This window comes from Pollachius pollachius, assembly GCF_949987615.1.
Source record: "Pollachius pollachius genome assembly, chromosome: 12".
Lineage (NCBI taxonomy): Eukaryota > Metazoa > Chordata > Actinopteri > Gadiformes > Gadidae > Pollachius > Pollachius pollachius.
In genome coordinates, this window is record NC_136945.1 from 18450942 (window position 1) to 18475941 (window position 25000).

At 55.6% G+C, this 25000-nt stretch overlaps 1 protein-coding gene across 1 annotated transcript in view; it reads left to right on the forward strand.

Annotated features, from left to right (window-relative positions):
* Nucleotides 1–25000, forward strand: part of dip2bb (disco-interacting protein 2 homolog Bb) — a 44754-nt gene that overhangs the window by 4527 nt on the left and 15227 nt on the right. Inside the window, 23 exon segments of the mRNA XM_079748452.1 lie at nt 7458–7529; nt 8137–8316; nt 9982–10107; nt 11560–11627; nt 11629–11980; nt 12459–12608; nt 14130–14249; nt 14735–14932; nt 16023–16114; nt 16280–16390; nt 17422–17545; nt 18035–18144; nt 18230–18332; nt 18416–18480; nt 18853–18946; nt 19279–19398; nt 20662–20776; nt 21402–21541; nt 22094–22230; nt 22319–22399; nt 22757–22884; nt 23674–23788; nt 24873–25000. The exon segment at nt 24873–25000 is cut by the window's right edge and continues 74 nt beyond it. Coding sequence (XP_079604578.1) covers nt 7458–7529; nt 8137–8316; nt 9982–10107; nt 11560–11627; nt 11629–11980; nt 12459–12608; nt 14130–14249; nt 14735–14932; nt 16023–16114; nt 16280–16390; nt 17422–17545; nt 18035–18144; nt 18230–18332; nt 18416–18480; nt 18853–18946; nt 19279–19398; nt 20662–20776; nt 21402–21541; nt 22094–22230; nt 22319–22399; nt 22757–22884; nt 23674–23788; nt 24873–25000 — 2929 coding nt within the window.

Sequence of the window (25000 nt, forward strand, 5' to 3'; positions counted from 1 at the left end):
GTACAGACACACACATATATACACGCACACACACACACACACACACACACACACACACACACACACACACACACACACACACCCACCCACACACGCCATATGTTGCTGAACATGAGCTCAGCATGTTGGTTGGGGGTAAGTCTGCGGGTTGCGCTTCAAGTCTGCCACTTCCTGTCCCTCCTCGCTGCTGTTGTGTTGTTTCATCAGAGCTCATTGATTGGATGTCAGCGAGGACTGGAGAGAGAGGGGGTCACTGGGCGCCGGCTGCTGAATCATCGGCCGAGCGCAGAGAGTGTGGCCTGCAGCAGTCCCAGCGCTCCAGGGCTCCCCACTCACCAATCAGCGCTCTCCGTGACGGTGGTGCACCAATCAGCCCTCAGCATGACTGGTGCATCCTTTGGAGTCCTGGTGCACCAATAAGCACTCGGAATGATTGCAGTTGATCCTTTACCCTCATCTGGTGCACCAACCAGCTCTCAGTATGAGCAACAACACTGCGTTAGGACTCTGCCCCGTCCTGTTGCCATCCTGTTGACCCCTCCCTGTTGGACCCATCAATCATAGGTCTGTCATTGTGCAGGGCGGAGCCTGGACGAGAGCCTTTGTGTGTGACTCTGACATCAGACCTGAGGCCACGCCTCCACAAAGACGCGTGTAAAAAATCAATGTTGATTTGCAGTTTGTTAGGATGACCTCACTGTGGATGTCCCGCGCCCAGCACCCTGATGAACCAATGGGAGCTGCAGCAAATCTGTTTGCGTTAGACACACACACACACACACACACACACACACACACACACACACACACACACACACACACACACACACACACACTGATGGGATTAGCAGCGGCCCTATGCTGTAGCTCAGCGCAGTCACACATTGGCAGGAACGCTAATCTGCTAAAGCTATTAGGGAGGAAATGTATGTGATGGTACCACTGGTCCCAGTCCCGGTCCCACCACTGGTCCCAGCATGAAGGCCAGATCGCTCTTACAGTCACATGGATCATCTCCTCAAACATTAACTGTGTTAATACTGTTAGAGAACTGAGCAGTGTGAGGGATGAGATACGAACACATTGTGGGATACGAACCCATCACTCCAGCCTGACACCACATGAGAGCCTTGAACCAGCCTCCACCCTTGAACCAGCCTCCACCCTTGAACCAGCCTCCACCCTTGAACCAGTCTCCCCTCCTCCCCTTGAACCAGCCTCCACCCTTGAACCAGCCTCCACCCTTGAACCAGTCTCCAACCTTGAACCAGTCTCCCCTCCTCCCCTTGAACCGGCCTCCACCCTTGAAGCAGTCTCCACCCTTGAACCAGCCTCCACCCTTGAACCAGCCACACCCTTGAAGTAGCCTCCACCCTTGAACCAGCCACACCCTTGAACCAGCCTCCGCCTTCGTCACGTTGTGTGGATGATGAGCGCTGCTAGACTTTACTCTACATGTTAATGTGTATCTAGTGGAGGAGACGCCCACGTCAGGTCCTTGGTCACAGGCTCCACCTGTGTGCTCCACCTGTGGGCTCCACCTGTGGGCTCCACCTGTGAGGCCAGTTAAGGCTCCACCTGTGAGCTCCTCCAGGCTCCTTGGGTCCTACAGTGGACACTGCGGCGGGATCTCCCGGTGGACGCGCGGCGGGCTGTTAGCTCCTCGCCGAACAATGCGGCGCTCACACGCACACGCCTGCGTGTGATGGATGGGTTTCACTCCGTTTAACGACATGTGTTACAGAGAGGCTTTTGTGCGGACGTGTTGTTGTGTGTCGTCGGGCTGCGGTCTCACCTCCAGCCGTCTCTCACTGGGGGGGGGGGGGGGGGGGGGGGGGAACCACTCCGACAAACAGTTCAACTGTTCCCTCGCCTTCTGAGTGGATGAAACAATGTCTTTGTGGTGCTGACTTGCACCCGCTAGCCTTCTGTCCATTACGTGTGTGTGTGTGTGCGTGTGTGCGAGTGCGTGTGTGTGTGTGTGTGTGTGTGTGTGCTCCTCCACACCCTGGAGCGAGCTGCGAGGAGTGAAACGTGAGTCACTGGGCTCGGCGCTACCTGAGTCGGCCGCGCCCCGCCCCACGGCTGCTCAGAGACGCAGCGGGTGAAACCGCGGAGAGGTTACGGAAACGGGATCCGTGGGGGGGGACCGGGGCCCACCGGGGGGACGGTAGTGTCCTCATGAGGTGGCGGGATAGCGCAGGAGACACAGTAGCAGGCCGGACTACTTTGGTCATTCTATTCATTAGCATGTCTTGTCTGTGTGTGCCTGGCCCAGGGCCGCTCGATTATGGAAAAAAAAATCATAATCACGATTATTTTGGTCGATGTTGAAATCACGTTTATTCAAAGTTATTTTTGAGTTTGAAAACATGATGTTTTTATTCAGCGTGTCTCTCGAGCAAAAAACACTTTGTAACTGAGAACTTTGAAATTTCGCCTTGAAAAAATGCACAAAATGGTCAAAAAGAAAATGTTGAGATCTAAAATTATGTACAGATAGGTGTCCAGCTGTCCTCGAAAGTCGAAATAGCGATCAAAATTAGATCAACCGCCCAGCACTAGCCTGACCACGAATGAAGTTCCCTCAAGGCAAAAATAAAGTTCTTTGAATTCAATTGAATTGTGACTTTAGTGACGAGCCTCTATCAAAAGAACCGTCTGATACGCTGACCGGCACGTGGTGCCTTTGAGTAGGAGCCAGACCCCGCCCCAAACTGAGCCAGACCCCGCCCCAAACTGAGCCAGACCCCGCCCCAAACGGAGCCAGACCCCGCCCCAAACTGAGCCAGACCCCGCCCCAAACTGAGCCAGACCCCGCCCCAAACGGAGCCAGACCCCGCCCCAAACTGAGCCAGACCCCGCCCCAAACGGAGCCAGACCCCGCCCCAAACTGAGCCTGACCCCGCCCCAAACTGAGCCAGACCCCGCCCCACTCTGAGCCAGACCCCGCCCCACTCTGAGCCTGACCCCGCCCCACTATCAGTGTTACCCGCCTCGTTCAATTCAAAATCCAGTTATTGTGGTTATTCTGGTTCAGCGGCACTGGAAGACCAGCCCAAATACACCCTGAGTGACTCAGAGGTGGGGCGCTGGTGTGCTGCCGTGGTGTAACGGTGAGGCTCTGTCTCACAGCTGGCCACGCTGAGCCAGCTAGACCTCAGCTCCAGCGTACCCAGACACCACCACTCTTACACACTTATTGTATGGTGTACGTCCTGGCACTTCATTTACAAACTTATTGTATGGTGTACGTCCTCACACTTAAAAATAGTACTTGGTGCAGGCATGGTGTAGCGTCCTATCCTAGCTATCTTTGTTGTATACAGGGAATGGGTTAACCTAGTGATTGTTAGTGCTTGGCACTTGGTTCTATGAACATCCTTACTGTACCGACTGGGATATATTGTTGTTTGTCTTTCTTCTGACAAATGTATAAATAGTGTTTGCTAAATGCCCTCAATTTAAAGCTCTGCGTGTTGAGCTGACGCCATGTCTGAATGAATCCCAGGTGTGTCTCTGAAGCCCTACACTTACGACACAGCGTTACGACACCAGATACCTCCTACAGCCATCCCCTCCACGGCTAATCCCAGCCGCCATTGTTCCCCTGGTGTAATGTACACGTCCCACGTCTTGTTTGGGGGCGACTAGTGGGATGAGGAAGCTCGAGACGTGGGTGTGTATTATGGGCTGGATCCGTCTGAGTATAAATGTGCTCCTGATTGTGAACACATGGATGTGGGGGTCTGGTTCCCCATCGTCAGCAGACCGGACCTCTTCAAAGGGAGCGCTGTCAGAGGAGACCATGACATCACCCTCGCAGACAGGAAACAGGAAACACATGGGCTCGTGGAAACACACAGCAGCTGGTAGATGCCCCGTACTGAACCCTACAAACAGCGAGGGAGAAAACATCTCCACTAGCTCAGACAGAACCATGTGGCACCACCCAACACTGTGTGTGTGTGTGTGTGTATGTGTGTGTGTGTGTGTGTGTGTGTGTGTGTGTGTGTGTGTGTGTGTGTTTTTGTGGAGATGTGTGTGTGTTTTTGTGGAGATGTGTGTGTGTGTGTGTGTGTGTCTGTAGAGGCATGTGTGTGTGTGTGGATATGTGTGTGTGTGTGTGTATAGAGGAATGTGTGTGTGTGTGTTTGTGGAGATGTGTGTGTGTGTGCGTGTGTGTGTATAGAGGAACTTGTGTGTGTTTGTGGAGCTGTGTAGAGGAGACCCTAGTGTTCCTCTGTCATACAGGAGGCTTCACAGGCAGGTTTGTTCACCAGATAAAGGTGAAGCCCGGAGGCCAATGGAAGTTCAGCCTGCGTAATGTTGTAACCCAATACCTCGCACGCTGGCCGGCCTTGTACTACACACACACACACACACACACACACACACACACACACCCACCCACCCACCCACCCACCCACCCACACACACACACACACACACACACACACACACACACACACACACGCACACACACGGCCACCAGGCCTGTGAGTCCGTAGGCCTGCGGTGGAGGAAGTGGACCATGTGTAGACCATATGGACCGCGTGTGCCTCTCCAGGTCTTTGGAAAGCTTCCTGCAGCACCACACAGCCTGGGTGGAGGTCTGGGTGGAGGTCTGGGTGGAGGTCTGGGTGGAGGACTGGTTGGAGCTCTGGGTGGAGGTCTGGGTGCAGGTGGTCTTCATAGCGGAGAGGAGACACACGTTGTCCCCAGGAGACGGTGTGTGTGAGGCAGCGACAGACTCCTGTACGTCCTGCAGCCTCAGCTGGTGGTCCGGGGGGGTGGGGTTATGAGAAAGAGAGAGAGAGAGAGAGAGAGAAGGGAGGGGGTGCGTCAGGGAGAGGGGGGACCAGGCTCCCATCACAGCTCCCACTGGCTCCCACTTCTCTCCCCCCAGTGGTTGAGTGACCAAGCTTTGTGTGTGTGTGTGTGTGTGTGTGTGTGTGTGTGTGTGTGTGTGTGTGTGTGTGTGTGTGTGTGTGTGTGCTGGTCGGTGTACGGCGACAGCGTCCGCTGGTTAGTGAGCTGCTCAGCTCATGCCTGAACCTGCAGCCAACCGTGAACACAGAGAGGGAGCCTCTGAACCAGACGGACTAGTTTACCTTCAGGTGCACCTGATGCTCCTCCCCTGGTTATCCTCTGGCGTTCCCCTCTCCCCGCGCTGCGGTGAAAGCTCCTCTCACAGGGCTAAGAATAATCTCTAGTCTTCTTAAGTGAGCGAGACCTCGGCAGGGTTCATGCATTACTCATAGAAGTGTTTTCCTCCTCCTCTCCCCCCTCCTCCTCCTTCTCTTCCGCTTCCCATGTGAAACCAGTCTTCCCAGTCCCCTGGAGGGTAACGGGCCGCCGGGCGGAGCTACTCACTCCTAGGTCCTGGTCTGGCCCCGCCTCGCCGCGTGGTGTTGGGGCCAGACCTGGGGGGCTGGGGGTGGGGTCCAGCGGGCCTGGGACCTGGGCTGACCTCATGCGGAGTCGGCTGGGCAGCGACGACCGTAGTACTCAGCATCAAACCCATAAAAACGTTTCACATGGGTTTTTGTTTATGTGTGTAGTGGTTTGAGTTTCCTGACGTCCCAGTGATGGGGAGGAGGGGTGGATGGGGGGCGCTGTGCTGGGAGCTGGGGGCTTTCTGGTTCAGTTGAAGGGCTGGTCTCCCTCGGTGAATGAATATCAGAAAGTTCGAAAAAATGAAAGCGCTTCCCTCGCTGTGATCGGAACTGTAGACGACTCGGACTGGGGGAGGAACAGAGAAAACAGGAGGCGGGGATCTGACAGCTGCTGCTGTTGATGGCCTTTGTACCGACAAAACACACACACACACACACACACACACCCACATACAAAGGCACACCCACACGCACCTACATCCACACACTCACACTCACACGCAAGCACTCACACAGATACACACACACTCCCACTCACACAGGCATATGCAGAGACTCAGACACAAACACATACACAGTGCACACACCAACACGTAGGTACAATCAAAACCACACGGGCACGCGCACACACACACACACACACACACACATACACACATGAAAACACTATCTAACACACATAAACAAACTCCCAGCCTCTCACACCCACACACACACCCACACATCTATATATGCTGGATCTCGTTTGGTGGCTGGTCAAGTATTTTCCGGAGTTTACACATGGGATTGTGGCGTGTGTTTGTGCGTTATCGTGTGTGCGGGTACGACAGTGCGTTTGCATCATTCAGTAACCTTTTCCTTCTCCTGTTTCTCATGTTCCTCTCCTCCTCTTCCTCCTCCTTCCTCCAGTCATCCCTCTGTCCCAGCACCTCCACCCCCGTACCCCCTGTGTGTGTGTGTGTGTGTGTGTGTGTGTGTGTGTGTGTGTGTGTGTGTGTGTGTGTGTGTGTGTGTGCGTGTCTCCCAGGCTGCTGCTGAATCACCCGCCCCTTCTTCTTCTGCCTCGTCCTACGCTGCTCGCTGAATGTGTTTGTATTATTTATAGTCTGATCCGTGTCCTCCTCTGTGAGGCTGCAGTAGAGCTCTGAGGGCCCCCGGCAGCACGAGCTCTCAGGGGCCCGACCTTCTCCCCCAGATACACACACAGGCCTCTTAACATTCACCTCTCTAGCCCTCCCCCAGATACACACACACACACACACACACACACACACACACACACACACACACACACACACAGGCTTCTTAACATTCACCTCTCTAGCGTTCCCCCAGATACACACACACACACACACACACACACAGACACACACAGGCCTCTTTACATTCACCTCTCTAGCCATCCCCCAGATACACACACACACACACACACACACACACACACACACACACACACACAGGCATCTTAACATTCACCTCTTTAGCCATCCCCCACATACAGACCTCTTAACATTCAGGACTTTAGCGGTCCATCAAGAGGACCTGGCCTCTGGCCTCATGTCATCAAGTCACCATGTCGTCATGTCGTCATGTCGTCATGTCACCATGGCGTCATGTCATCATATCACCATGGCGTCATGTCATCATATCACCAAGGCGTCATGTCACCATGTCACCATGTCTTCGTGTCATCATGTCATCATGTCATCATGGCAGGGCTGATGTGGGGCTGCTTTTTCAAAATGGCTTCACGTTACTTTATTGAGAAGAATCAGGAGGATTTTTTCCATATTTAACAGCCGACTGAAAGAGGCTCACGGTGTCAGCTGTGGACGGCTTAGGGGCAGCGCTGAGTGATCGTCAGTGACTTCTCTCATCAGTAGTTGACCTCAACACGCTGGTCTCATCTGTAGGGTTATGACCTGGAAGCCGAAGCAGAGACTGGGATCTCCTCCTGGCAGAGGGCTCTTGGGAAATTGTATTTTCTGTCGTTACCCGAAAGAAAAGTATGTTTCATCCTATTGAAGGTGCTGAATGCTGTGTGTGTTCTTTCCGCAGGGGACATCACTCAAAAGGGCTACGAGAAGAAACGCACCAAACTGCTGGCTCCCTTCTTCATCCCCCCTCCAGGTACTAACCCCACCCCCCCAGAGCCGACCTCCAACCCTCCGTCTGGGAGAACATCTGTTTAGATCCCTTCAGACGTCGGAAGGGGAAGTGGGAAACCCGGAAATATGGCAGACATGAACAATATGTTTTTGCAATTATTGTTTTTATCCCATACCCCCACGGTGGACGTTAAGCAACCTGCTCACCGCTGCCCCCTAGTGGCACGCCATATTTACTTTATCCAACTGCTTACAAGACTAATTAGATAATGATGAGAATTCAGCAATATGTAAGCTGCAATGGTATGCACTAGTATTGTTCAGTTTAGAAGTTACTGTAGATATACAGGATCACGCTGTAATACTTTTGCACAATACACATTCAAATTGTAGATTGTAGTAGGTTTGATGTTATCTTGGTGGCCATTTTCTAATAAAATTAATTTATATATATATATTTGATATCAAACAAGCATTGTCCAAATAAAAACATTTGGTGTTGCCGAGCGACAACTAAGTGAAGCTGATCATGAATGATGCGTTCATGTCGTCGTGTTTCATCGCTCCGGGGGCCGGTCTCACTCTGGGGGGTCTTCACTCTGGGGGGTCTTCTTCTTCTCTCTGTCCAGCAGAGCCCCCATCTCAGAACCACCTGCCTCCCCCCGCGCCCGTCTCCTCCTCCACCCCCGGCCACGCCCCTTCCTCGTCCGGCCACGCCCCCCCGTCCTCCAGCTCGTCCCGGTACCGGGAGCGGCGGTCCCGACGGCCGCACCGCAGCGGGGGGACCCGGGATGAGCGCTACAGATCAGGTGAGCCCGCCCCCCCGGTGACCACGCCCTCCCCGGGGGCGGATGGTGACAGCGTCCAGTAGTGAAGCTGCTCAGCTCATGCCTGATCCTGCAGCCAACAGGGAACAGAGACGCTGCCTCTGATCCACACACACACACACACACACACACACACACACACACACACAGGGATACACAACCAGCCGGACTCGTTTACCTTCAGGTACCTTCTCCCCTCCCTATCCACCGCCTGTGTGTGTGGTCCTGGTGTGGACCCGTGGGTAGGGCAGTGAGCCCCCCTACGCACACACACACAGAATGGGGACATTGGGACTTTTGTTCGGGCATGCATCTGGCTGCCCGCTCAGTGAGGAAGGACCCATTGATGGGGTGTTTGTGATGTCACAGGTCAGCTTTCATGAGGAGAGGAGAGGAATACTGAGCAGGGGAAACCTAACGAGGCAGGATGGAGGATCCAGGAACGTTATCTCTTATTAGAGAGATAAAGTAGAGCAGTCTGTCTGCCTGCCTATCACATCAGACAGACGTGTCGTGTCTAGCTGTGGGATTGCGGTGGTTCCACCAGATCAGACATGAAGAGACGATGAGGGCTGAAGTGGTCCAGACATACAAGACATCAGCTGCTAATACCATACTAACAGAGAGAGAGAGAGAGAGAGAGAGAGAGAGAGAGGACGATTTAGGCCTGAGCAATCTGTTTAGTGGAACACTGATTATGTCACAATGTTCCCAATCGCCTCTGTGTAATGAGTTGTGCTTGATGATGTTATTCAAATTGTTATGTCTGAACGGATGATGTGGTGTGTGGGTGTGTTTGTTTGTGTGCGACTTTTTGTGCACATGTTCTGTTATGCCGTCTGCATGTGTGCCCTCCATCAACCACACACTCCTTTTAATGGGTTGGCTGATCAGGGAAACACAAGTGTGTGTGTGTCTGCGTGTGTGCATGTGTGTGTGTGTGTGTGTGAGTGTTTGTGTGTCATCCTCCCTCCCTCCCTCTCTGCCAGTGTGTATGTGTACATACACACACGCACACACACACGTGTACACGCGTGTGTGTGTGTGTGTGTGTGTGTGTATGTGTGTGTGTGTGTGAGGAATACACAAAGAGAGAGCATTTGTAAGTGCTGTTATGTGATGGGGGGGTTGGACGAGGATAATAACTAGCCTCATCCTCTCTCCCAGCGGTGGGGATCCAGTCTGAACAGGAAATTGCTCCAACGATCACTCTAAATCACTTGAAAGTCAAAATGTTAAACAAATGACTGAACGTAACATTTTACGTTAGGCACCCCAAACCTGCCTAAACCCCAGGTTGTCGGTCTGATTCCCCACTGCCCTCAATGTTTAGATCTGCCCGGCCGCCCAGTGGGGTGGGGGGGTGTCTGGGCAGCGTTCCAATGCAGGCGGGATGAGATGGGCCTAATAACATTGGTTCACCCTGAGGGGTGGTTCTCGTCTCGCTGCTCCCTGTATTGTCTCTGTACGAGGAGAAGGAGAACGCATTGACCAGACAGAGGTAGCCTCCTTCATCCCGAGAGGAGGGGATGTTAGAGACAGCAGCTGAACTAAAGAGTTTTCACGTCTCTGACTGGCCCTTCCGGCCTCTGATTGGTCCGTCACGCCTCTGACGGGCCCTTCCGGCCTCTGATTGGTCCTCTGCAGACATCCACACGGAGGCGGTGCAGGCGGCGCTGGCCAAACACAAGGAGGAGAAGATGGCTCTGCCCATGCCCACCAAGCGGCGCTCCACCTACGTGCCCTCGCCGGTGGAGACACGCACGCCACCAGGTCTGACCCCAGACCCCCGACCCCTGACCCCGACACCCCATCCCTGACCTCTGACCCTGACCCCAGACCCTGACTCCCCACCCAATCCCTGACCTCTGACACCCCATACCCCTGACCTCCGACCCTGACCCCGACCCCTGACCCCTTGGAAACCCGACCCTGACCTCCGACCTGTGACCCTGACCCCCGACCCTTTGCTCCTGACACCCCACCCCCGACCCTGACCCCTGACCCCTGACCCCTGACCCCTCCACCCTACCTTCAGCCCTCCCCAGATGGCGCCCTGGCGGCCAGACCTAACCGATGCTCTGTCTCTTCCCTCTCTCCTCTTCTCCCTCCTCCCCCTCCTCTTCTCCTCCACCTCCTCCTCCTCTTCTCCCTCCTCCTCCTTTTCCTTCTCCTCCTCCTCCTCCTCCTCCTCTTCTCCCTCCTCCTCCTCCTCCTTCTCCTCCTCCTCCCCCTCCTTCTCTTCTCCTCCTCCTTCTCCTCCACCTCCTCCTCCTCCTCTTCCTCCTCTTCTCCCTCCTCCCCCTCCTCCTCCTCCCCCTCCTCCTCTTCTCCTCCTCCTTCTCCTCCTCCTCCTCTTCTCCTCCCCCTCCTCCTCTTCTCCCCCTCCTCCTCCTCCTCCTCCTCCTCTTCTCCTCCCCCTCCTCCTCCTCCTCCTCCTCCTCCTCCTTCTCCTCCCCCTCCCCCTCCTCCTCCTCCTCATCCTCCTCCTCCTCTTCTCCTCCACCTCCTCCTCTTCTCCTCCACCTCCTCCTCCTCCTCCTCCTCCCGCCCTCCTCCCCCTCCTCCTCCTCCTCCTCTTCTCCTCCTCCTCCTCCTCCCCCTCCTCCTCCTCCTCTTCTCCTCCTCCTCCTCCTTCTCCTCCACCTCCTCCTCCTCCTCCTCCTCCTCATCCTCCTCCTCCTCCTCCTCCTTCTCCTCCACCTCCTCCTCCTCCTCATCCTCCTCCTCCTCCTCCCCCTCCTCCTCTTCTCCTCCACCTCCTCCTCCTCCTCCCCCTCCTCCTCCTCCTCTTCTCCTCCTCCTCCTCCTTCTCCTCCACCTCCTCCTCCTCCTCCTCCTCCTCATCCTCCTCCTCCTCCTCCTCCTTCTCCTCCACCTCCTCCTCCTCCTCATCCTCTTCTCCTCCACCTCCTCCTCCTCCTCCTCCTCCCGCCCTCCTCCCCCTCCTCCTCCTCCTCCTCTTCTCCTCCTCCTCCTCCTCCCCCTCCTCCTCCTCCTCTTCTCCTCCTCCTCCTCCTTCTCCTCCACCTCCTCCTCCTCCTCCTCCTCCTCATCCTCCTCCTCCTCCTCCTCCTTCTCCTCCACCTCCTCCTCCTCCTCATCCTCCTCCTCCTCCTCCCCCTCCTCCTCTTCTCCTCCACCTCCTCCTCCTCCTCCTCCTCCTCCTTCTCCTCCACCTCCTCCTCCTCCTCATCCTCCTCCTCCTCCTCTCCGTCCTCTCAGACTCCTCGTCGGGCTCCGACGACAACGGCTCCCTGCGGCGGCGCTCGTCTTCGGGGCCGCCCCCCGCCCCCCCCGACGGGCCTGCTGCTGCCCCCCGCCCCCCCGGGCGCGGCCAGCCCCCAGAGCCCCGACTGCTGGATCAACCGCTCGGTGCAGGGCTCCTCCACCTCCTCCTCTGCCTCCTCCACCCTGTCCCACGGCGAGGGCCGGCCGCTGCCGCAGGGCCCGCCTCCCCCCGTGCAGGCCCCGCCCCCCCAGGCCCAGCCCCAGTACAAGCCCCAGTACCAGCCCCAGTACCTGCCCCAGTACCAGTACCAGCCCCAGTACCAGCACCAGACCAACTCCCACACCCAGACCACGGCCCCCCACCCTCCGTCCCAGGCCGGCGTGGTGGCCGACATGCTGGCCCAGACCCGCCTCGGTGAGTAGACCGGGGGGCCTCCTGTGATTGGTCCGTCGTCGAGCCTATCACAGGGCGGTTCAATGAATCGAATGTTGAGCGTGGTTTCGATTTTTGGGTGAAACGGTCTCCAAACTCAAATAATCGAGTTGAAACTATACATATATATATATATATATTTTTTTTTTTGTATATTTATTTCATTCATTAAATGTTTTATAGAAGTTGAACTGCTGGATACTTGACTTGTTGTTTTCTTTTTGAACATTTTTCTACTTTAACATTTTGTGTATTTTCTTACGTGGAGGTTTCAAAGTTCTCATTCACAAAGTGTTTTTTGGAGAGAAATGCTGAATAATTGCATCGTGTTTTCCCAAAAACTCAAAAATAATCGTTCGAACAATCGTGATTTCAATATTGACCAAAATAATCGTGATTATGATTTTTTTGCATAACCAAGCAGCCCTATCCTACCCCCCCCCCCCCCCCCCCCCCCCAGGTCTCCAGGAGAACAACGGCCCCCCGCCCGAAGGGAGCGGGGGGGCCCCGCCCACCCTGACCAGGGGCCCCCGGGTGGATCTGACCAAGGCCGTGGTCCGGGGCATGAGCCGGGTCCAGAGCCGCTCCAGCATGATGGAGACCGCCGACGGTGAGGGGAGGGTCTGTGTGTGTGAGAGAGGCTGTGTATGGGTGTGGGTGTGTGTGTGTGTGTGTGTGTGTGTGTGTGTGTGTGTGTGTGTGTGTGTGTGTCATCCTCCCAACATCCCTCCCTCTCTGCCAGTGTGTGTGTATGTGTGTGTGTGTGTGTGTGCGTGTGCATGTGTCATCCTCCCTCCCTCCCTGTGTGTGTCTGTGTGTTTGTGTGTCTGTGTCTATGTCTGTGTGTGTGTGTCTGTATGTGTGTGTAGCTGGAAATGTTCAGCAGTGTGTGTGTGTGTGTGTGTGTGTGTGTGTGTGTGTGTGTGTGTGTGTGTGTGTGTGTGTGTGTGTGTGTGTGAGGCTATCCATGGGTGTGTGTGTGTGTGTGTGTGTGTGTGTGTGTGTGTGCGTGTGTCATCCTCCCTCCCTCCCTGTGTGTGTCTGTGTGTTTGTGTGTCTGTGTCTATGTCTGTGTGTGTGTGTCTGTATGTGTGTGTAGCTGAAAATGTTCAGCAGTGTGTGTGTGTGTGTGTGTGTCTTTTGAAGGAGGTGTCATGAAATCAGAACTCTACCTAACAAAATCTCTTGAGCATTTACTTCCACATCTATTTTCTATTTTCTACATGTTACATCTTAACGTGCGCGTGTATCGTGGAGATATGTGAACCGCGCCGCGTCATTAACCAGCGTTCCTTGTTCTGCTGTCGTTGTGTTTCTTCTCTGGTCTTTCCACCCGCCACGTTAATGTGGCTGCTTTTAGGACGAGGGAACTCCCAGCGTAAGGAAAGCCTCTGGCCTGTGTGTAGCCCCCCGTATGTCCTCCCCCCCCCGATCCCCCCTGCTCTTCCTCTGTGTCGTCTGACGAGGACGCCAGGCCCAAAACAATCTCCACCGATCCACACCGAGAATGCCCTTCCCAATGTGTCCCGACCCTCCCTCCGGTCCATCTAGCCCGGACCCCCCCGTCTCCACACCGTGTTCTCCCTAGACCGGACCCCCCCTCCCCACAAACACACACACCGTGTACCCCTAGACCGTACCCCCCCGTCTCCACACCACCGTGTACCCCTAGACCGTACCCCCCCATCTCCACACAGTGTACCCCTAGACCGGACCCCCCGTCTTTACACCGTGTACCCCTAGGCCGTACCCCAGTCCCCACACTGTGTACCCCTAGACCGTACCCCAGTCCCCACACCGTGTACCCCTAGACCGTACCCCCGTCCCCACACCACCGTGTACCCCTAGACCGTACCCCAGTCCCCACACCGTGTACCCCTAGACCGGACCCCCCTACGCTGTGCTGCTCCCGGTTCTTCTGCTCGTCCTGGAGCCGGCTCCTCCGGTCTGAACCCCTGATCCGCCCAGCTCTGTGCGGCTGAATCGGGAGCAGCACCCCTGAGACGCTCTGGGGGTCTGACCCAGAACTCTTCCCCCCGCCCCCCCTTACCTGTCACACTCACCCAGCCTCTGCTCCTGAATCACTGTGTGTGTGTGTGTGTGTGTGTGTGTGTCCACGGTCTTCTCCTAGGGGTGCCGGTGAACAGCAGGGTGTCCACCAAGATCCAGCAGCTCCTGAACACGCTGAAGAGGCCCAAGAGACCTGAGCTGAGCGAGTTCTTCACCGACGACTCGGAAGAGATCGTGGAAGGTGAGGCCGTGCAGCCGTCCCCAGACTGGATACACGGTTATGACGTATCAGAGTCCTTCCTGACGTATCAGAGTCCTTCATAAAGTATCAGAGTCCTTCATGACGTATCAGAGTCGTTCATGACGTATCAGAGTTATTCATAACGTTTCAGAATCCTTCATAAGGTATCAGAGTCCTTCATCATGTATCAGAGTCCTTCAAAACGTATCAGAATCCTTCATGACCTATCAGAGTCCTTCATAAGGTACCAGTGAGATAACTCTCCGACCTGGACTTAATGTGCCTTTGGGTTCCGTCCAATCAGTGCCAGACAAATGTTTGTATCGTGCTGCTGCTGCTGTTGTTATGTAATTAGTTCAGTCCTGTGTCCCCGTCTCACTCTGTTTCTCTCTCTCTCTCTCTCCCTCTCCCTCTCTCTCTCTTCTTCCCCCCCCCCCCCCCCTCTCTCTCTCTCTCTCTCTCTCTCTCTCTCCCCCCCCCCGCAGTGCCCCAGCCGGACCCCAACACCCCAAGGCCGGAGGGCCGTCAGATCATCCCGGTGAAGGGGGAGCCCCTGGGGGTGGTTAGCAACTGGCCCCCGGCCCTGCAGGCCGCCCTGGCCCGCTGGGGGTCCACGCAGGCCAAGAGCCCTGCACTCACGGCCCTGGACATCACCGGGAAGCCCCTGTACACTCTGACCTACGGTAGGTCAAACACTGTGACCTATGCTAGGTCAAACTCTGACCCATGCCAGGTCAATCCTCTACACTCTGACCTACGGTAGGCCAAACTCTGACCTTTACTAGGTCAAACACTGACCTACGGTAGGGCAAACACTGACCTACGGTAGGTCAAACACTCTACACACTAACCTACGGTAGGCCAAACTCTGACCTTTACTAGGGCAAACACTAACCTACGGTAGGCCAAACTCTGACCTTTACTAGGTCAAACACTGACGTACGGTAGGGCAAACACTGACCTACGGTAGGTCAAACACTCTACACACTGACCTACGGTAGGTCAAACACTCAGACCTACGTTTGGTTATACTCTGACCTACAGTAGGTCAAACACTCTGACATAGGGTAGGTCAAACACGCTGACCTACGGTAGGTCAAACACGCTGACCTACGGTAGGTCAAACACGCTGACCTACGGTAGGTCAAACACACTGACCTTCGATAGGTCAAACACGCTGACCTACGGTAGGTCAAACACACTGACCTTCGATAGGTCAAACACTCTACACTCTGCCCTACGGTAGGTCAAACACGCTGACCTACGGTAGGTCAAACACGCTGACCTGCGGTAGGTCAAACACTGCCCTACCGTACCCTGAAGTTCATTACTGAGTTAAAATAAGATTAGATAATACTTTGTTCTTTCCGGGCTGTAGATGGGGGTAGGATGTCTCCCATGTCCTCCGTGAGTTCTTCCTAAGGGCAGGCCTACCGTACTCGTCAGCGTGGGGGGGCTTGGTTTATTCTGCCTCTGCCTGCCGAGCTGCTGGCCGAGGAATGTGATATGATGCAATATGATGTAATATGATGTAATATGGAGAAAGTTCTTCTTCCAGTCGGGCTGAACGGCTCCGTGTGGACGTGAGGTTGATCATTAGAGTGTGGAGCCACACAGCTCCCTACAGTGCGCTCTGTTTGTATCAGATCTATCAGATGCTCTACAAGAGAGAGGGCTGTCTCGCTTCTATTAAACCACACGCTAGATTGGTCTGCGGCGTTTGTGTACTGACTGACCCTGTGACCCCCCTGACCCCCTGAACTGTGACCCCAGGGAAACTGTGGAGCCGCAGCCTGAAGCTGGCCTACACCCTGCTCAACAAGCTGGGGCCCAAGAACGAGCAGATCCTCAAACCTGGCGACCGGGTGAGTCCCGCGTCCCACGACACAGGGGGTCACGTGACACGCGACGGCACGCGGGATCACGTGACACCACCACCGTGTCGCTGCGTGACACCGCCGTCCTGGCCACGTGGCTCCTCTGTCCTCCTCTGGAGCCTCCACCCTGTGTGACCCCTCGTCTCCCTGCAGGTGGCCCTGGTGTACCCCAACAGTGACCCTGGCATGTTCTGGGTGGCCTTCTACGGCTGCCTACTGGCCGAGGTCATCCCCGTACCCATCGAGGTACCGCTGTCCCGCAAGGTAGGCGACCCGCCGGGAACCCCGTCCGTTAATTTAGGAAAGTTCATTTTTTTCTCAGTTCTTTTATGAAATGGGATCAGTTCTTCCAGTGCATTTCAATTCTGTGTTGGTTGCCGTGGAGATATTGAGTATGGGGGGGGGTGTCTTAGTTGACATGGTCATACTGAGGATGGGGGTGTGGTGTGTGTTGGTTGCCGCGGTGACCCTGAGGAAGGGGGTCTGCTGTGTGTTGGTTGCCGTGGTGATACTGAGGATGGGGGTGTGGTGTGTGTTGGTTGCCGCGGTGACCCTGAGGAAGGGGGTCTGCTGTGTGTTGGTTGCCGTGGTGATACTGAGGATGGGGTCGTGGTGTGTGTTGGTTGCCGCGGTGACCCTGAGGAAGGGGGTCTGCTGTGTGTTGGTTGCCGTGGTGATACTGAGGATGGGGTCGTGGTGTGTGTTGGTTGCCGCGGTGACCCTGAGGAAGGGGGTCTGCTGTGTGTTGGTTGCCGTGGTGATACTGAGGATGGGGTCGTGGTGTGTGTTGGTTGCCGCGGTGACCCTGAGGAAGGGGGTCTGCTGTGTGTTGGTTGCCGTGGTGATACTGAGGATGGGGTCGTGGTGTGTGTTGGTTGCCGCGGTGACCCTGAGGAAGGGGGTCTGCTGTGTGTTGGTTGCCGTGGTGATACTGAGGATGGGGTCGTGGTGTGTGTTGGTTGCCGCGGTGACCCTGAGGAAGGGGGTCTGCTGTGTGTTGGTTGCCGTGGTGATACTGAGGATGGGGTCGTGGTGTGTGTTGGTTGCCGCGGTGACCCTGAGGAAGGGGGTCTGCTGTGTGTTGGTTGCCGTGGTGATACTGAGGATGGGGTCGTGGTGTGTGTTGGTTGCCGCGGTGACCCTGAGGAAGGGGGTCTGCTGTGTGTTGGTTGCCGTGGTGATACTGAGGATGGGGTCGTGGTGTGTGTTGGTTGCCGCGGTGACCCTGAGGAAGGGGGTCTGCTGTGTGTTGGTTGCCGTGGTGACATTGAGGATGCGGTTGGGGTGTGTTTCAGGACGCGGGCAGCAGCCAGGTGGGCTTCCTGCTGGGCAGCTGTGGGGTGGGCCTGGCCCTGACCAGTGAGATCTGCCTGAAGGGGCTTCCCAAGACCCCCACCGGGGAGATCCTCTCCTTCAAAGGTCTGTTTCATTCAGGGGATCAAAGATGCTGAAGTGTGTGTGTCGTGGTTGGTTTAGTAGCGCGTTATGACTTCAGAAATACACACTGTCACTTTGATCATCTGCCAACAAGCTGTTCGGAATATTAAACCATGTTTACATTCTGCTCTCAGTTCAGTTACACCGACTGCGTGGTCTCCGTCTCCCTGTCTCCCTGACTCACTTTCTACCTGTCTCACTGTCTCAGTCACACTGTCTACCTGTCTCACTGTCTCAGTCACGTTGTCGACCTGTCTCACTGTCTCCCCCTCTTACTGGTCTCACTGTCTCCCCCTCTTAGTGGTCTCACTGTCTCCCCCTCTTACTGGTCTCACTGTCTCCCTCTCTTACTGGTCCCACTGGTCTTACTGGTCTCTCAGTCTCACTGGTCTCTCCGTCCCAATAGTCTCACTGGTCTCACTGGTCTCTCTGTCTCACTGGTCTTACTGGTCTCACTGGTCTGTCTGGCAGGCTGGCCCCGGCTGAAGTGGGTGGTGACGGACTCCAAGTACCTGACCAAGCCCTCCAAGGACTGGACGCCCCACGTCCCCACGGCCAACACGGAGCCCGCCTACATCGAGGTGAGCCCCTGCTCTGACCCCCCCCCCCACATGGACCCACGGTGGGTCCACGTCTCTGACCTGCACCTCCCGTCTCCTCCTGCAGTACAAGGCCAGCAAGGAGGGCACGGTGATGGGCGTGGCCGTCTCCAAGGTGGCCATGCTGACCCACTGCCAGGCGCTGACCCAGGCCTGCAACTACTGCGAGGGTGAGCCTGCCGACGCAGACCCCGGGGGGGATCCAAGCCCGCAACCCGGGAGGCCGGTTCTGACTGCCTCTGTGTGTCCGCAGGAGAGACCATGGTGAACGTGCTGGACTTCAAGAAGGACATCGGCCTGTGGCACGGCGTCCTGACCGTAGGTTGACCCTTCCTCAGGAAGCAGCGGGTCGGGGAGTGTGTGTTCTCTCCGTGCTCTGATCTCAGTCTCATCAGGATCGTTTTTTTTTCAATCTTCAGTCTGTGTTTGTGTCCGCCTTTGCATTGACATGTTAATCAATGGGCTGAGTCCCAGGCTGTTGTCTCACCCAGGGTGTGTGTGTGTGTGCGTGTGTGTTTTTGTTTGTGCGTGTGTCTGCGTTTGGGTGTGTGCGTGTTTGTGTGTGTGTGTGGGTTGTGGGTGATTGCATGTTTATCTTTGCGTGCGTTGGTGTGCGTTTGTTGGTGTGCGTGTGTCGTGTGCGTGCGTGTGTGTGTGTGTGTGTGTGTGTGTGTGTGTGTGTGCTCCCAGGCTGTGATGAACAGGATACACACCATCAGCGTCCCCTACGCTGTCATGAAGGCCTGTCCCCTCTCCTGGGTCCAGAGGGTCCACGTCAATAAAGGTGACCTCTCACCTCTTGTCTCAGGCAAACATCAGTGGTCTTTTTAACATACATGTTCCCATGGTAACATTTGATCCTCCTCTCCTCCCTGTGTGGGTATGCGTGTGTTTGTGTATGTGTGTGTGTGCGTTTGTGTGTTTATGTATGTATGTGTGTGTGTGTGTGTGTGTGTGTGTGTGTGTGTGCATGCCTGTGCGTTTGTGTGTGTGCCTGTGTGTGTGTGTGTCTATGTCTGTGTGCTTGTGTGTGTGTTTATGTGTCTATATCTGTGTGTGTGTTTATGCATGTGTGTGTGTGTGTGTGTGTGTGTGTGTGTGTGTGTGTGTGTGCAGCCCGCGTGGCGCTGGTGAAGTGCAGGGACCTCCACTGGGCCATGATGGCCCACCGGGACCAGAAGGACACCAGCCTGGCGTCGTTGCGCATGCTCATCGTGGCCGACGGAGCCAACCCCTGTAAGGACCCCGGAGACACGCCCCTAGATACAGGGCCCCTAGAGACACGCCCCTAGAGACAGGGCCCTAGAGACACGCCCCTAGATACAGGGCCCCTAGAGACACGCCCCTAGAGACAGGGCCCTAGAGACACGCCCCTAGATACAGGGCCCCTAGAGACACGCCCCTAGAGACACGCCCCTAGAGACACGCCCCTAGAGACAGGGCCCCTAGAGACACGCCCCTAGAGACACGCCCCTAGAGACACGCCCCTGCAGACATGCCCCTAGAGACAGGGCCCTAGAGACAGGGCCCTAGAGACACGCCCCTAGAGACAGGGCCCCTAGAGACACGCCCCTAGAGACACGCCCCTAGAGACACGCCCCTGCAGACATGCCCCTAGAGACAGGGCCCTAGAGACAGGGCCCTAGAGACACACCCCTCTAGAGACACGCCCCTACAGACACGCCCCTAGACACAAAACACGCCCCTAGAGTAGACACGCCCCTAGAGACACGCCCCTATAGAAACGCCCCTAGAGACAGGGCCCTAGAGACACACCCCTCAAGAGACACGCCCCTAGAGACACGCCCCCATAGAAACGCCCCTAGAGACAGGGCCTAGAGTCATGCCCCTAGAGACAGGTCCTAGAGTCATGCCCCCAGAGACAGGGCCCCTATAGACAGGGCCCCTAGAGACAGGCCCCTAGAGACAGGGCCCCTAGAGACACGCCCCTAGAGACAGGGCCCTAGAGACACGCCCCTAGAGACACGCCCCTAGAGACAGGGCCCTAGAGACACGCCCCTAGAGACAGGGCCCCTAGAGACACGCCCCTAGAGACACGCCCCTAGAGACACGCCCCTATAGAAACGCCCCTAGAGACAGGGCCCTAGAGACACACCCCTCAAGAGACACGCCCCTAGAGACACGCCCCCATAGAAACGCCCCTAGAGACAGGGCCTAGAGTCATGCCCCTAGAGACAGGGCCTAGAGTCATGCCCCCAGAGACAGGGCCCCTACAGACAGGGCCCCTAGAGACAGGGCCCCTGTCTTGAGGTCTGGCGTCAGATTCATGATAAATAGCTCTTGAAGATCATCAAGAGTCAGGGCTCTCTACCGTCTCCCCCAATAAGCTTTAACGTAGAGGACTTCTGAATTCGAGACTAACGCACTCAATCGATTCGGTACGTTTGGAAAGTGATCTCTCATCCTCTCTTTCCCGCTCCCTCCATCCCTCCCACCCTCCCTATCTCCCTCCCTTACTCCCCCTCTCCCCCCCCCCAGGGTCGGTGTCTTCCTGCGATGCCTTCCTCAACGTGTTCCAGCCCAACGGTCTGAAGGCGGAGGTCATCTGTCCGTGTGCCACGTCTCCGGAGGCCATGACGGTCGCCATCCGCAGGTACTAATCACAGCGCGGCGTTCACAGGGTCCAACATGGACGCCATCCGCAGGTACCAATCACAGCGCGGCGTTCACAGGGTCCAACATGGACGCCATCCGCAGGTACCAATCACAGCGCAGCGTTCACAGGGTCCAACATGGACGCCATCCACAGGTACCAATCACAGCGCGGCATTCACAGGGTCCAACATGGCCGCCCTGTGCAGAGAGGGACTGTAGAGGAGAGGACAATATGTGGACGCAGATGTACCGAGATTTACAGATTCCTTGCTTGACTTTTCACAATTACTCAGAATTACTTTGACATGACAAACAAAACACTGATGTTTGTAATATTTATTCTCTCCCTCTCTCTGTCTCTCTCCCTCTCTCTCTGTCTCTCTCTCTCTCCCTCTCTCTCTCTCTCTCTCCTTCTCTCTCTTTCTCTCTCTCCTTCTCTCTCTCTCTCTCTCCCTCTCTCTCTCCCTCTCGCTCTCTCTCTCTCTTCCCTCTCTCCCTCTCCTCTCTCTCTCTCTCTCCCTCTCTCTCTCCCTCTCGCTCTCTCTCTCTTCCCTCTCTCCCTCTCCTCTCTCTCTCTCTCTCTCTCCCTCTCTCTCTCTCCCTCTCTCTCTCTCTCTCTCTAGGCCGGGGGTGCCTGGCACGCCCCTCCCTGCGCGGGCCATCCTGTCCATGGGGGGTCTGAGCCACGGGGTGATCAGGGTCAACACGGAGGACAAGAACTCGGCCCTGACGGTTCAGGACGTGGGCCACGTGATGCCGGGGGGTGAGGGCCGCTCCAACATTGTGTGGACCATCATTGTATACTAGCTTACTAGAAAGGGTTCCAGAGGAAATAGGTACATTGCCTTCTATCACGTTCTTCGTCGCCATCTGGTGGCCGTAGGGTGCAACTGCTATGGTTTGGTTGGGGTCATTCGATTCTATATTCGCCCTGACCTTTCAATGAAGGGGTAAAATGTCAAGATGTACATTGGGATCTCAAGATATCTCCCTGTTTGTTTCTTAAGTTTCTATTATCTAATTTGCATTGGATTTATGGTTATTGGGTGGTCTAGAGGTGTGGTTAATGGGTGGTGTAGAGGCTCTTTTAAAGGGTGGTGCCTGTTTGTTTAGTTTGTTCAGAGGCATGTGATTCTCATGTCTCCTTCCCCCCCAGCATCGGGAAGGTGGTGTAGAGGTGTGGTTATGGGTGGTGTGTCTTCTCCCCCCCCAGCCCTGATGTGCATCATGAAGGTGGTGCAGAGGCGTGTTTAGTGTTTGGTGGGTGGTGTCGAAGTCTGGTTAATGGGTGGTGTGTCCTCATGTCCCCCCCCAGCCCTGATGTGCATCGTGAAGGCCGACGGCCCCCCCCTGCTCTGCAAGACGGACGAGATCGGGGAGATCGTCATCAACTCGCGGGCCGGCGGGACCATGTACTACGGCCTCCCGGGGGTCACCAAGAACACCTTCGAGGTGGGACCCTACACCGGACCTGGGGGGGTGCTTCCCAGGGTCTGTACTGTACTGACCTCTGACCTCTGACCTCTCCTCCTGTGCTCAGGTGATCCCGGTGAACTCCAGCGGCGCCCCCATCGGAGAGATCCCCTTCGTGAGGTCCGGATTGCTGGGGTTCGTCGGCCCGGTAGGTGGTCTATACCCGGTCAGCTGGGTCTGTAAGTCCGCTACCTGGTCTAGACCCGGTCTGTTGGTCCTTAGGACCGGTACGTGGTCTAGACCCAGCCTAATGGTTCTGAGGGCCAGGTACGTGGTCTAACTCAGTCTGTTGGTCCTTAGGACCGGTACCTGGTCTAGACCCGGTCTGTTGGTCCTTAGGACCGGTACCTGGTCTAGACCCGGTCTGTGTATCTTCAGCCCCGGTACGTAGTTTAGACCCAGTCTGCTGGGTCCTCCCCTGGACCAAGCAGTGGTTGCACGCAACGGTCCGTAGCCTCTCCAGTCCGGTGGGGGTCTCAGTGACTGTTTGTCCTCTGGGCTGTAGGGGAGCCTGATCTTCGTGGTGGGGAAGAACGAGGGTCTGCTGAACGTCAGCGGGCGCCGGCACAACGCCGACGACCTGGTGGCCACCGCCCTGGCCGTCGAGCCCGTCAAGACTGTGTACCGGGGCAGGTGAGTTCCTCAGGGGGCCCTAGACTCTGCATAGCTACCCCCCTTATACCCCCACCCCTTTTACGCACTTATGTACGTCAAGGCACTTAAAATAGTACTTAGCATTGTGCAGCATCTTATCCTAGCTATCTGTGTTGTGTACGGGAAGCGGGGTAACCTAGAGATTGTTAGGGTTAGGGTTAACAACCTGACCAACTGTACCGACAGAGATATATTGTTGTTTCTCTTTCTTTGGACAAATGGACTTATTGTAAGTCGCTTTGGATAAAAGCGTCTGATAAATGCCCTAAATGTAAATGTAAATGAAGGCATGCTGGGATTTCTGCCTGCAGAAAAAGGAAGTGTACAGAGAAAACACATTTTGTTTTCCGACCACCAGGCCGGGGAGAAGTTATGGTTTTCCATTTCATCTTGCTGATACGTTGTCCGTCATGTAGACCTAAGAAGGGTTATTCAACACACACATATTTACACTGAACTCACAGGCGACCGCAGACTTTGACGGATAAGAGAGGCAGCCCAGGGAATGATTCACTATCTAGAGGCCAGCGGATGATTACTTCCTCATATACAAACTGTCTCACCACACAGAAAAGTTAGCAGCAGTGACACCTGGTGGCCAGGAGGAGCCACTGCAGCGCTAAAGCAGCCTGCTGACTGTGTTATTGAGAAGAAATTAGGTGTAGGGGGCATGTGCAGAAACGTTGTACTGTTGAATTTAATTGTGTGTGTGTGTGACTGTGACTCTGTGTGCGTGTGTGTGTGTGTGTGTGCGTGTGTGTGTTCCAGGATCTCGGTGTTCTCCGTCACCGTGTTCTACGACGAGAGGATCGTGATTGTGGCGGAGCAGCGGCCGGACGCCAGCGAGGAGGACAGCTTCCAGTGGATGAGTCGCGTACTGCAGGTAACCAGCTCTCGCCGCCGCTGCTCTTGTCCAGCAGGGTCTACCTAGAGCTAGAGGAGGGGGCTTCCATGGTAACCTGTAGAAGAGGAGGGATGCTAGAGGAGGTTTCCAAGGTAGCCTGATGAAGAGGAGGGATGCTAGAGGAGGTTTCCAAGGTAACCTGATGAAGAGGAGGGATGCTAGAGGAGGGGTTTCCATGGTAGCCTGTAGGAGAGGATGGCTGCTAGAGTATGGGGTTTCCATGGTAACCAGATGCAGAGGAGAGTTGCTAGAGGAGTTGGTTTCCATGGTAACCCAATGACGAGGAGGGCTGTTAGAGGAGGGGGTTTCCATGGTAACCTGATGAAGAGGATGGATGCTGGAGGATGGGGTATCCATGGGAACCTGCAGAAGAGGATGGATGCTGGCGGAGGGGGTTTCCATGGTAACCTGAAGAAGAAGAGGTTTGACAGAGGAGGGAGTTTCCATGGTAACCTGATGAGGAGGAGGGATGCTGGAGGAGGGGGTTTCCATGGTAACCTGTAGAAAAGGAGGGATGCTAGAGGAGGGGGTTTCCATGGTAACCTGTAGAAGGGGAGGGATTCTAGAGCAGCGGGTGGGACTGACGGTTAGCGGCGGGGCCAGGATAACTCCTCAAAGTGTCTGCGGTGCACCAGCCTGTCACAGATCAATAGTTCTCTCCACGGCCGGCTCAGACAGGGAGTGTAGTGTTTCATCCTGCTGTAAAGGCATCCCATAATACATGATGAAGGTGCCACAATGTGCTAATGCACCGCCTCCATCTGTGATACGATACACTCTATAAGAAGCAGGCTGCAAGCCCAGGTTCTTTCCTGTTGAACCATGAAGGAGCTGGGTATACACTCGGTGTGTTTGCAGCGATTTAGTTGGCCCGCACTACGAAGAGTTGTTTTTTTTATTTTAAAAGACGCCCTGTCAAATAACCATTGGCTGCCAGCCTCCCAGCCCAGCTGAACTCAACTGACTGGTGTCTAGAAGCAGAAGCAGAAGCTCCCGGTAGACCTGTGGGTGCAGAACGTCTCTAGTCTCTGAGCCCTCCTCTGTTCTCCTCCTGTGTCCCCAGGCCATAGACAGCATCCACCAGGTGGGCCTGTACTGCCTGGCCCTGGTGCCGGCCAACACCCTGCCCAAGACCCCCCTGGGCGGCATCCACGTCTCGGACACCAAGCAGTTCTTCCTGGAGGGGAACCT